At 38.1% G+C, this 14,123-nt stretch overlaps 1 protein-coding gene across 1 annotated transcript; it reads right to left on the bottom strand.

Annotated features, from left to right (window-relative positions):
- Positions 1 to 8,311: 8,311 nt before the first annotated feature.
- On the bottom strand, positions 8,312 to 11,225 carry camk2n1b (calcium/calmodulin-dependent protein kinase II inhibitor 1b). Its single transcript, XM_067447183.1, has 2 exons — positions 10,768 to 11,225; positions 8,312 to 9,518 (listed from the first exon to the last, which is right to left on the bottom strand). Exons 1-2 carry the CDS (start codon positions 10,934 to 10,936, stop codon positions 9,448 to 9,450), a joined length of 240 nt encoding a protein of 79 aa, XP_067303284.1. The 5' UTR covers positions 10,937 to 11,225; the 3' UTR covers positions 8,312 to 9,447.
- Between the last annotated feature and the right edge of the window lie 2,898 nt (positions 11,226 to 14,123).

The raw sequence follows: 14,123 nt of genomic DNA, 5'->3' as shown, positions 1-14,123 counted from the left end.
CATTTAAAATACACTTCCATGAGACACAGCACAAAACATATCACAGACACCATTACCTTTAGGAAATGTAAAATTCAAGGTGGTGGTTAGAATTTAAGATATTAATCAACATGTTTCAAGAAACCAATTAAATGTGATTCTACTTTAAAGGCGAGTCCCCATTCAGGTTTATTGCCATAGGACAATGACGCATGAAATCTAATAGTGTGTAATACAGCGTGATCGTCTTGGCTTTAGTGCACTTGAGCAACCAGAGAAATCTAATCTCAAAACCAGAATTTGATCTGTTTTTTATGTATATTGGCGAAAATGCCAACTCTGAGAGAGTTTTTTCCAATTATTTTCAACCAAGTTTTTATGCTGTCATCAGGCACACAGTCTCCTGCTGTCACGTAACGCCTAGTTAGATCAAACAGGCTCATTTACAAATATCTGACATTACTTTAGGATCATTGATATTTTTACCTTTTCTAAAGAGGAAAGAGGTGAGCGAGTAACTGTAGAGTGGGTGGAGAGTGTTTAACTGTGCAACCCTCTCAGAAGCAAATGGGAAAATGATGATTTTTATCACAATAGCTCTCTAGTTATTGTGTGATGACCTATGCTGTTGTTGGAAAGGCATCAAGGAGAATTAATGATAAGACAGGTGCATCGTTCTCATGCCTGCTACGGATCACTGCCAACAACGGTGTGCTAACTAGGACAACTTCCCTTTCCCAGCACACATTTCCATAGCAACCATTGTGGAACTTTCAGATAAACATGGTCCCAAAGCGAAATCGGTCTTTTTCTTCAATTAGTGGCATGATGCCTTAATGCAACAAAGCAGAATTTAACCTTTACATCAGTATTTGACAGAGAAAGATATATGGCAATTAGGTAAATAACAAGTGTATTATAGGTTTTCAAGGGAGCAAATATGTACAATATGTACGATCATAGGCGCCGATACCGTGGGTGCTCCGGGGCTCGAGCACCCACGGAAAATACCGAGCACCCACGTGTGCCAGACTGCCAGTAGGCTACATTCATTTAAAATTAAACATTGAAGTTGGTGCTATGTGTTGCTGTCAGTCGCCTGCTCCAATATCCTATCCACCAATTTTACTGTGTGGACTTTGATTCTTAATTTCCCACGAAGCTGATCGCGGTTACGTCTCAGTTAAACTTTTCATCTCCAAACCTGTCTGTATTTGTGAGAAGTGGCGCTGTCCTGATTTGAAAGATATGCTACTTTACGGCTTTATTATCAATTAACTAGGTGTGTGTGTTCGTGTCGGCCGCTGTCCATTTCCTAAGGGTCTACTTTTTTTACGTCTTTTTTTAAAGGACGCATGAGCACCCACGGAGGAAAACATAAATCGGTGCCTATGTGTACGATCGTTTTAAGTTGTTCAAGTCAACAAACAATTTACCCATATGATTCTGTAGAAGGTGAATTTAAAGAATATCCTGGCCACTGTTTTTTATGTAATGAAATTGAAAGAGGACCAAGTCTTATTCCAAGTCTTTTGACTTGGATTTCTACAAAAGTAATATCAGCTACAAAAATGGCCACCGACAAAGCTTTTCTTTTAACATTATTGTAAAAGGAACATAGTGTTCACTGTGGCCATCTAGTGGTCAAAACTAATCGCAAATCTGCCCGTTACAGCCACTGGTTTCACGTCTTGTTCTCCATTAAACTGATTCATTTTATGTAAGAAAAAGTTATTGTCAAAGTTGTTTTGGGTGTATTAACACTACATAAAATAAGTAAAAACATGAATTTGTTCTTAGAATATTTAAATCTTCTAGTCCTTTGACTGTTATTTTATAGGCATGTCTAACTCTAGTAATAGCTGTGCGTAAAACCTCACTCCCCTGGGCTTAATTTAGTGTCCTTGTTAGCATGCTCACCTCCCATGTCGGAAACATTAGTTTGAATCCTGCTTGGAGCGGTGTGAGTAGAACCAAAGGGGTTGCATTGGTGCCGTGACCCGGGCAGGAATGAGGTTTAGGGAGGTGAATTTAACGGAGGCCAGCTAGTAAAGAACTGTGCTGGTAAACATCACTCATCTAGCCTCAAGAGGTGCACTAACGAGTGATGCTAAAGGCTGCTGTCTTTAACATCCTTTTTTTAGCACCAGCCTCCCATACCAGTTCAGAGTGCGAGTGCGAGTAGAACCAGAGGGGTTGCCTTGGTGCCGTGACCCGGGCGGCAGTGAGATTTTGGGAGGCGAGTAGTCTCAAGAGGTGCATTAGTGATTGATGCTAAAGACTGCCGTAAAGAAAATCTTACATAAACTGTCCCATAAATGTAGTTTCTTATGCTCACATAGCATTAAAAAACTATCAGCAATTAGCTTTTATTTAGAAGGCAGGACTTATTCTGCCACACGTCTTTATATATCTAAAATACTGGCACATTCAAGTTCATTGAGAAAATAAAGTGTGTCAATGTGAATTGTTTTATTTTTATTTTTTACTCGCAAGGTAACGAAAAAATGTCATCAGATAGCATGTGTCCAAATGTTACTATTGTCAAATCTTATAAACCTGTCACATCATATTTGATTGGCATTGCAGCTCAAGGGATGATTTTCAGTGAATGGCGAACTTAAATGTTGCTCTGATGTCATTTTGAATACTTTTATGTATTTTCTGCTGTTTTATTGCCTTTTTGGAGCTTAACAGTCCCCAATTAATACAGTATTCTATGAATACAAAAATGAACAACATAAGTGTGAGTAAATGATTTTCCATTTTTGGTGAACTATTCCTTTAAAGTTGCATTCCTGTTGTCCTTTATCCGATAGTAACACGCAGTTAGCAAAACACAACTACAAAAGATTGAATTCGAACCACGTGGCTCTTGAGAGCAATATCACTCAAACCTGAGGCTCTTGAGGCTGTGAGCTTAAGTGGAGAATAATTAAAACACATTGCTTTGATGCAAAGCTGTATTATTTGCATAGAGAAAAGGTGCCATTTGGGGCTTTTGCTCACATCGCTACTCCAAGATAACACTGAGCGCATCTGTTGCCATGGCAGCCAACTGTACGGTTAGCACTTCTATGTCTACAGAGTGGACAAAATAATGAAGGAGAAGTGGATGCCCAGCCGCCACACACACCGTTCACGCTTCAGACCCACTGAGCAGCTAAGCATCATCTGCTTGTGCTCTAATGAGATGCCAACACACAAAAACACTTTTGTTTTCTTGTTTTTTGTCCCCCGATGTGTTTGTTTTCTGTAGTGCTTCAGGCCTGTGAGATGCTCTGCATTAACTCTTTTCACATTTCTGGGGTTCTAAGCAGAAGTCATCATAGTTGGTACTAAAGCGGTGAACGGGAGATGACAGTAAATACATTTTTTATATAAAAAAAACCAACAACGCATTTTGATGACTTTCAGAAAGGAGGGGAAATACGTATTCCGTCTTCCAGTTTGTATTTTCACAGCATCAAAGTAAGATCTTACCAATTTATGAATGAACCGCTCGTTTTAAAATCTTCCTGGGTTACTGACAGTTGTTATGACATGTTAACTGTACAATAAGTAAATCCACTTTACCGGCGAATTACTCTTCGACAGCTGTGCCATAGAAATATACAGAGCTAGCCCAAAAACAGAAGTTTAAAGTCATGGTTTCTCTGGCACATTCTCTGGTCTATAGAACACAACAGTGCCGGCCCACTTTTTTAGAGGTGTTGTTTTTGGAAGTATTTTTTCCATTAATATCACCTATGGGTATTTGAAAAAAGCCTTTGTTAAAGAGTTATAAGCCATGAATCAAATCAATCAGCTACAAGGTGAATCATAATATTACAAATTTTGATTCAAAGCAAAAAAAGTCTGTGTCACACAGTAAAGACTGTGTACTTAAAGGGTTAGTTCACCCAAAAATGAAATTGATGTCATTAATGACTCTAATGTCGTTCCTCACCCGTAAGACCTCCATTCATCATCGGAACACAGTTTAAGATATTTTATATTAAAATTTTACAAATAAAAACATCATAAAAGTAGTCCATATGTGACTTCAGTTAGTTAATTAGAATCTCTTGAATCATCGAAAATACATTTTGGTCCAAAAATATAAAAAAATATGACTTTATTCAGCATTTTCTTCTCTTCTGTGTTCCTCCAAAAAGATTCAAACGATTCATGAATCAGTGAATCGATCAATGATTTGGGTCGCCAATGTCACGTGATTTCAGCAGTTTGACGCGATCCGAACAGAAATCACGTGACATTGGCGACCCGAATCACTGATCGTTGGAGCGGTGTGAGGAAATTTTCCTAAATGTCTTAGTAGTCTGAAGCATTTAGAGTTTATTTCACTGGATCTAAGGGGCCAAGCCCAACTCTTTAAAAACAACCCACACCATAATCCCCCCTCTACCAAACTTTAGACTTGGCACAATGCAATGTTTTTGTATTATGTTTGGTTTAATAATTAACATTACATTTGCAAGGTAAGTTTGTCAGCTTGAGAATTAGCAGAACTTGCATGCAGCCACTCCAAGCTTCTAGGGATTGTTTTGAAAGAAAATATAGAAGAAAAAAAAAACTTTGTTTCATGCTTTTTCCCCCCTCTGTGGCTATGGGAAAGTGAATGACAACATATAAAATTCATTAACATTTAAACGTTCCCAACAAAGAAATGGAGCATGTGGTGTAAGTGTTATAAAGGCATGTTCAGAGAAAGAACAGCACATTCCTGCTCCTGATGCACTCTGAAGTTTAAAATAAAAATGAAAATAAATAAAATCTGAACTCAGTTTGCCAAGTCATTCTAATGCTTTCTAAGTGCATTCAACTCACTTCTGACTGTAGAGAGAGTTCAGTAATGTGGGAGAGAGAGCAGATAGTCCCGCACTGCCTTTCAAAGCAACACAAAGGCAGTACTTTCTTCATAGATTTCTTCGCTATTTCCCCTGCAGCTTCATGTTTTCTAGATAAACCGCTCATTTGAGCAGCTCCGTTTCATTTCCTTTGACAAAATAAGGTGGAAATGTTATAGTTGAATAAGTAAACCAAGTTTTCATGTTGTCCAAATGGTGCCAATGAAGCTTTTAAGCGTAAAGATAGACTTCAGTGGTTGTATCGTTTCTCTCACCTGATTACCTGCTCATCCAGGGGGTCCAAATGAGCTGGATGGGACGTCCCAAACGTTCCTCTTGCGTGACCAGGTTGATTTCAGCAGAATCTGGACATTGCGATGAGGACACATTTGAATGTTCAATCTGAACACATTTTCAATGGAAGTTTGTATTTAGGCTCGGGTTTAAAAATGTCAAGTTTAAATTTTCATTATAGCAATTACACTACTGTTTAAAACTCATGTTGGTAAGATTTTTTTATGTTTTTGAAGGAATTTTCATATTTACCAAGGCTGCATTTATTTGATCAAAAATTCAGTAAAAAACTAGCCTGACATGCCAGAACCACATCAAGATGTTTGGTCTGGAAACTCACCATAGACAGGGCTCAATCCGAGGGGCGGGATAAACGGTTGTCTTTCAAACTCTCTCTGCATGCGATAGGATAGCTAGTTAGTTGATGATTAAACTTTCACCGTATCCGGTCAGCAAAACTCAGAACACATCTTCCCTTTTTAAGAATGACTTCAGTGCCGTTCTTTGTTCTTTTCTCAGAGAAAAGCTCCAAACTCCAAGTCTTCCAGAGTCGCAGTCAAAGCTGATTCGAAAGACCGCCGTTCGCCAGTTTCTGTGTTTATTAGAAGCACGCAAGCGTAACTCGGCCGTCATTATGCTAAGCCCCGCACACCGACTCTATACACGATGTGATTGGCCCGACCAGAGTTTGGCGTTTACAGCTCAGAAGTGTATTGAGAGTTGCTAGACGACACTTGAGGCAGATTAGATTTGCTGCCGCTAGGGTGCGTCTAGATTTCTAGGCTAGTAAAAAACTTCAACAGGGAAATATTATTAAAATAACTTATCAATTTTAATATTTTTTAACGTTTATTTTATTATTTAAAATGTATTTCCTGTGATAGCACATTACTCCAGTGTTCATTGTCACATGATCCTTTAGAAATCATTCTAATATGATAATTTGCTGCTCAAGAAACATTTATGATTCTAATTAATCTTGAAAATGGCTTTGCTTCTTAATATTTTTTGTGGAAACCATGATACTTTTTCCCGGATTCTTTGAAAAATCTTTGTCACTTTTGATAATCGTTTTGAAAAAAACATACTTATTAATAAAACATTTTAAGTTTAGCATCCTGACTGTTGTTTTAGCTAGAGGAACGTCCGGTTATACAATATTGACGCAAAGTGAGGGTCTGTCCATATAAACTTCCCTCGTCCACTTCATGAGGTGTAACGCCCGTTTCACACTCTGTCTGCAGTGCGTGTGTGGTGCGTTGCTTATGCAGGATCCGCAGGCCCTGTTGTGCTTTCACATATGCTGCGTTTGCAGTCCGCAACTGATCCGCTAATACATACCACAAACACAGCATTTATTCATTATTTTTTATTTAAAATCCAAAAGTTTTTACTGAACATGGCTCATCAAAATTGCAATTCGCTTTGTTTACTCTTTCATAGAGATCAGGTTAACGTACTACATTTAAACAACATTTTATTCATTAATTCATATTTAGCTCACACAAGTGGCAAAACATTTAAACATAGGTTATAGCCTAAAATCTCAAACATTTTAAATTAGAAACTTACAATAGCTATTCAAAAACAGCTGACTCTTGTCTTTTCTTTCATTTTTAAAACATTTTAAAAGAAATCCTACAGGTCATAAAGAACTTTGCTTTCCACCTCCAAGAAATGACGAGTGCTATCCATTAAGGCACTTTTTTCTACCTAAATAAGGTGTTGTTTCCTTGCTTTACTTGAGAAAAAGCCATGTGTTGACTTTGAAACAAGAGTATATTTTAATTTATATGCATCTGTGGTGAAATTACTAGATTTTCACGTTTATTTTAATGCGAACAATGTTCTATCACTTTAATGCAGCAGTGCAGCACAGCAAAAAATAGACTCGGTGCGAAAACGATCGGCGCACCGCTGCAGACGCAAACCGGCCAACGGACAGCATCCGCGTGCAGTGTGAAAGCTGTAATCCGTTAACATGGGTACGGAAAAAAATACGCACTGCATACGCACTGCAGACGGAGTAGGTGTGAAACGGGCATAACACTTCAAAATGGTGGCAAGAATTAGGTGCTTAGGGAAGTTTGCAAGTGCGTGTCTAAAAGGGAAGTGGAACACAGCCCTGGGCAAAAAACAACAACTTTTTAAACGAAATGGTGTACCTTCAACGTGCCCCAGGTTAATTGGTTTATAATGTTGTGTTATGGTAGTTGAAAGATGCGATGTAACTTTGCCCAGACAATTCTTATCACAAGTCTCATTCTAATGTTTAAATCTTGATGCTATATTTAGAAAAAGTGTTTTTTAACATCTCTTTAATTGCAATGCCTTTCTTTATATAGCTATGTTTGCTGTAAAAACATTCATTTAAAAAGAAAATGGTTGTTGAGGCATGAGATATTTTCTATGTAGCTTTTTTTTTTGAAGCTACCAACAGCTTTTCAACTAGTATTAGACGTAGAATCTTTTAAAAAGCAATTTTAAGCACATCCTTTTTGGTGAAAGTTGTTTGGTGAGGTTTTTTGGCTTTTAGTATGAATATGTGAGCCTTACTGTTATCTATAAGCTAGTGTGTTCCAAATCAATGACACAATTCACATTTAGAAGATATAAGCATTCGAAACTTCATTTAAAACGCTTACGCCCATATGGATAAATGATTTTGATGACATCACACTTCAGCTTCTCATCAGATTTTCTGTCCAATCAAATGCTCTCTAGAATCTAAAACTTCCTGCTCCCCAACACTATAAATAGACCTAAAGCTAAAATCAGTTATTTGTACACACATTATCTATTTTCTACTTGGTGAATAGCACATATATAGAGGACAGGGAATGATTAAGTGTAAATGTTTTCCATTGTGACGAATGAAATCTGGTTTCAAGTTCATGCGCACTGCACACACAGTCTTCTCCGGTCCAGAGACACGATAGCACCGAGCGGATCATATGCGCAAGTCGTCACTTACCAGAAAACATATCAGACATTTGAATTCTGCACAGAATGCTGTATTTTAAAACTATTTTTAAAAAGGAGAGGAGCTGTTTGATATGTCCTGTCATGTCTTCCTGTTTCAGTAGAAATTACGTCAACACATCAAATAATGCTGCACTTTAAACAGCTGAAATGCATTTCTCATTATTGACCTGACAGCTCTTGTGATCAAGAACAACTCAGATTGGTATATTCAAACATGCCTGTTTTAATTGGAAAGCATTTGTTTTAGAAAAGTGCTTACAATTGCTAAAACAACAAAGAGAAGACATTTCATATAACGTACAGCGAGGGTGGTAGAGTTCTGTTATGTAATGACATTTTATTGGTCATACATTTCGTTGCAAATATAGCCCTGTTGAACAGTATAGAGAAGTGCAACATACACAATATTCAAGAGTCTGAGTTTCGTCATTCAAAGTAACATTACTGTAAATATAGTAGTAATTCACTGCCACAGAAGGAGGCGTTTGTGCCAGTTTCATGCAAAAAAAGCCTTTAGAAAAGCCCTGAAACATATATGAGAGGCAGGCCTGGAAAACTTCACATTACTCGGGTTGAACGGAAACACAAGTCGACCGGCATATTTCGCAACATTTTGGCACAAAAGTGATCCAAACCCATTTAGCTGACAACCACGTTTGAAAGTCCTACGGCTATTACCTAAATAAGCATTTTTTGTCCTCTTCAGAAATAGCTCCTTGATATAAAAATAAGCTTTTGAACTCAAGCTAAGCAGGCAGCCACATCAAAAAACAAAACAAAAAAACAATATGCAACATGAAAAATTGCTTTAAAAAAGTAGTCTTTCCTTTCTCATCCTATAAAAAAACATTTGCTCAGTCCATCATCTCTGCAAAAGAACACAAAATGTATCCAAGAGATCATAATTAGGATATTTAAAGTGAAAAACACTTTCATTGTGCACAAAAAGATACGGAGAAACCAAGTGCTCAGTCTCACGGCAAAATAATGAACGAAAGTTGTCAGACTTGTGCTTGTGATTTATATCAATGCATTCCTCTCACAATATAAACTGAATCTGGACCACTACAGACCAACTCCACATGTATTTTAAACAACATAGGACTTGTGTGTCCAGTGTAAGATGTCACTTTATAAGAAGGGATATGAAACATGCCCTTAAAGAGAGAAAGCAGATAGAGCCCTGCTTCCTCCGTTCGGATGCCTGCAGCAGGGACTCGCTCCTCGCCTGCTGCCGCACCGTGAAATTCAACCCATACTAAGAGGGACTGCAAAGTGCCATTGATGCAGAATGCACGTAACCCACGGTTTCCTGCCGCTTTAGCGTCGTCCTTGAGCGTTACACTCCCGCCGATGACTTCTCTGCTGTGTTGTTCAGAACTTCATCAATTCTGTCATCTTCTATGACAACTGAAAGAGTAATCACATGAGGCACAGGGGGTCAAACATGCTGCCCTTGGAGAAATGACAAGACTTTAGTTTTATTGACAAGATTAGGACAGTCAGGCTTTGAAGGCAGCAGAGAAACTGACTAATGGAAATAAATACAATAGAATGGCATGCTAAAATTAATTTCAAACTATACTTTTGTATAATAATTATGTGTGCCATTTTGTATGACCTGATATAACCGGGTAGATTAATATTTATACTTTGTCACACTGAAAGACTAATTAATTGAACTGCAAAAAGTTAAACGCTGATTAAAAATGTATTATCTGTGTAATAAAATAGAAATTAAATATATATTTATTCAAACAGTGTTTTTCATACAGAAAAAGAAAAAAAGCCAGCCATTTTTAAAAATCTAATTTATATATATATATATATATATAGTCTGGGATTTCACAGCTTCAAGAACATGATCATTTGTATTCAATTATTGAAGAATCATCAGAATCCCAGCTTTCAAACTGAAAAAAGAACAAATAATACACAATGTATTTTATATCTAATTTGGTATCTTTTTGATAGCTGTAATTGTCTGGAAGATTTTTTTCTCTCCTTCTTTTTAAAGTGTTTAGCTACAATCAGGACTATTCCTCAATAATAATAATAATTATATATTTAATATTATATAATATTGTTAAAGCGGGCATATTGAATGAGATGATAATCTGTTTATCATTATATAATGGTAGATGATGCTTTTAACGAAAGTGATACAGAAGAAATGTAGCTTTACATTAGCTTCACAGAAAAAAAAGTGTAAAAATCTGTAAAATGGTTAACTGTAATTACCCATATGTATATAATTTATAATTTTATTGTTAAATACACTGATCAGGCATAACATTATGACAGGTGAAGTGATTAACACTGATTATCTCTTCATCACGGCACCTGAAAAAAAGTTTATATTTGTCAATTAGCCATTAACAAACAGCAAAAACAATATGTCGTGAGATGCAATCTCGCTATGAACACGAAGGCAGCCTCCCTCAGGTAAATACAAACGCATCACGCTGACATCATCACGTGATCCCACACATTTGCATATTAAATCATCGTATCATCGAAGATCAGTTCGGCACATTAATTAGCTATTTGTGTATATTACGTTGGATATCACAACATTAATATATACACAGTAGGACTTTACAGCGCACTTTTCTTTTAATTTCACCTACGACACACCGCAAACAAATCGTTTTCTCACCTCTCTTGCTGCGTCCGATCTGTCCGAGTTTCGGAGCTCGTTTGTTCTGCGCAGAACTGAAGAAGTTACTGCTGTTGTTCTGCAGGCGACAGGTGAGGGATATCTGCTCTTCATCTCCATCATCCCCGTAAGGAGAGATGTTCTCTTCGTAAGGCAGCACTTCAGACATGATCCCGTTCACGATAATCGATCAGGAAAATAAGACAATCGGTAACTAACGAGAGGGCTCTGTAAGCAAACGGCGCGCGCGAACCTCAGTTGTCACGATACGATGCAGCTTTATTTTACCTTCATACTATATAGGAGTCACTTTCACTTTTCTTCTCGTTACTTACAGGCGATGAGCTGTAGTCATTCGGAAAAACTGATGTAGATGCAAAACAGGAGCGCAATGCAAAAACACGGATCCTCAGAGAGCAGATAGACGTCACTCAGACTCAGACTAATGCTCCAGCTGCACTCAGTAGTGATGTCCGGTTCGCGAACGAATCGTTCTTTTTAACCGGATCTTTATAGTGAACCGGTCGAACCAGTTCACCAAATCGAACTGAATCGTTCTAAACGGTTCGCGTCTCAAATCAGGGCTGATCCCACAAATACTGTAGATATTAACTTTCTGCCATCAGTGACAGTCTCTCAAACTAGAAATAAAACTAATATCTTAAAGTAGATGCTGTAACTCCAATCGTTAGCTGAAGTGAGACATGTTTTGCTGAGAGATCTGATGAACTCACGAGCAGCTGATACTGAGCATGCGCGTGTAACCGAACGTACCGGTTCGGTTGTCGGACCCTCGGATCAGCAGTACAGAATCAAAACCGTTTCTATCGGACACGTTCGATACTGAGAACCGATGAGCCGATGAGCTGCGCATGCGTGTTATTTGTTCAGAGGAACGAAATGCAGGTTAAGTGTATTTAAAACTAATCACGTTTGGAAACATTATAAAGCTGTCACTGTATTATTTTAAAGTTTTGGAAACAATAGATTGTAAAACGGTCAAATTAAACATTTATTTGTTTTATCAATAATGCATGATATTTTCAGGAACAGCTTTTATCTTATTTAATTTCTAAGTCGATAAAGATTTTAAAATAGATGTAATCAAAACAGTAGCCTATGATATAGACTATTCAGCAGCAGTTCGCAGCTCAGCACCCTGTCCTCAGCACACACACACACACAACACACACACACACACACACACACACACTGATACAGCGGTTCTCTCGAGTCAGATCGACCGGTTGCAACGGATCACCGGTACAGAATCGAGAACCGTTTCTATAGGACACGTTCGATCTTTCGGACATGTTCGATTCTGAGAACCGGTGAGCTGAGATACTGAGCATGCGTGAGAGCGTCGTAACCGAACTGTTTCTCTCGGACTGGGACAGCTGATGCTGATAATACATGAGCCCGGGTGAACTGAGGATTTGTGTAATGTCAATGTAAGTTTATTTAATCCGTGTAAAACATCAGTGTGTGCACGACAGTGACAGTGACAGTCTCTCTAGAAATAAAACTAATATCTTGAAGTAGATGTTGTAACAATCGATTCAGTTCGATTAGGTGAACTGTATTTAGTGCTGTTGCTAAACATAAATGAAAAAATGTTTCCAAGATGATGATGATGTCAATTATAATTATTACTATACTAAGTTTTGATTACAAATACTTTATATGGATGTGTTTGAATGTATATTCATCCGCCGGGATGATAGAAATGACGTCATTACGTAAAGACGTAAAAGAACCGGTGATCCGGTTTTTTTAACCGGATCATTGAAACGAACTGTCCGAAAGAACCGGTTCGCGGAAAAGAACCGAACTTCCCATCACTAGCACTCAGCTCCTCCATCCCCCTCCCTCCCTCCATCCATCCATCCCTCCTCCACCCACCCTCACACTGCTGCCTGCAGCATTTGGGTGCTTTGGTGTAGTGGTTAAAGGTGTCCAAAAGGATGTGGGTTTGAATCCCACTAGGGTTGAAGATCATTGCCACCTAGAAGCTTGTAGCGTCTTTGCACTTGGGTACTGTGGCTTAGTGATCATAAAAAAGAGAAAAGGATTGATTCATGTTGTATCCTACCCAAATCACTTTGCAAATGTATTTATTTACTAGGGCAGTGCACAATTAAACATGGCTGTAAATGCGCCAGAATTAGACAAAAAGGATATTTTTCATTTGTAGACCCTCGACAGAAGTCACCCTTGATATATATATCAAGCATGCATTCCTTATGTTATGTTATGTCCTTTATGTTATGTTGTCTCTTTCTACCAAAACAGTCCTAACCCGTCGAGGCACAAACTAGACCCCTGAAGGTGTGCTGAGGTATCTGGCACCAAGATGTTAGCAGCATATCCTTAAGTCCTGTAAGTTGCTAGGTGGGGCAACTTCTTCCCGTAGTGATGCTCACATGCCCACTATTGGTATTTTTGGCGGTGGACAGGGGTCATCATGGGCACCCTGACTGGTCTGCGGTTATGCAGCCCATATGCAACAAACTGTGATGTGCATTATGACACCTTTCTATCAGAACCAGCTTTAACTTCTTGAGCAATAAGAGCTACAGGAGCTCGTCTGTTTGATCGGACCACACGGGCCAGCCTTCTCTTACCACGTGCATCAATGAGCCTTGACCGCCCGTGACCCTATCGCCGGTTCCCCACTGTTCCTTCCCTGCACCACTTTTGATAGATACTGACCACTGCAGACCGGGAACACCTCACAAGAGCTTCAGTTTTAGAGATGATCTGACCCAGTCTTTTAGCCATCTCAGTTTGACCCTTGTCAAACTCACTCAAATCCTTACGCTTGTCCATTTTTCCTTCTTCTAACACATCAACTTTGAAGACAGAATGTTCACTTGCTGCCTAATATATCCCCTCCACTAATAGGTGCCGTGATGAAGAGATAATCAGTGTTATTCACTGCACCTGTCATAATAGTATGCCTGATCAGTGTATTTTGCAGTAAAATTACAAATTATGTACATATAGATAATTACAATGAACCATTTTACAGATTTTTACACTTTTCTTTTAAGTTAATGTAACACTAATTTCTTCTGTATCACTTTCATTTAAAGCATCATCTACCATTATATAATGATAAACAGAAAATTATCTCATACAATATGCCCGCTTTAACAATATACTTACTATAGATTACAATCTGGACACAAATTATTGGTTTATTTATGGTTTATGTGATTTAATCTCTATTTATTATTCAACTTTGTGAAGATTTCAGGTGGTTTTAATGGTTTAAAGACATAATGTTGATGTTTCTGCATGGTATCTGGCTCTGTATGTGTCAAAATTATGTAATTTACACAATTAGCTGATCT

Source organism: Pseudorasbora parva, chromosome 6, assembly GCF_024679245.1.
Source record: "Pseudorasbora parva isolate DD20220531a chromosome 6, ASM2467924v1, whole genome shotgun sequence".
Classification (NCBI taxonomy): domain Eukaryota; kingdom Metazoa; phylum Chordata; class Actinopteri; order Cypriniformes; family Gobionidae; genus Pseudorasbora; species Pseudorasbora parva.
Note: the sequence above shows the minus strand (reverse complement) of the source record. Positions and strands in the feature narration are given on the sequence as shown.

Coding starts and splice junctions, on each gene's coding strand:
- camk2n1b (XM_067447183.1), bottom strand. CDS start 10,936: ATGTCTGAAGTGCTGCCTTACGAAGAGAACATCTCTCCTTACGGGGAT. Junction 9,519..10,767: donor GATCGGACGCAGCAAGAGAG/GTGAGAAAACGA, acceptor TTACTCTTTCAG/TTGTCATAGAAGATGACAGA.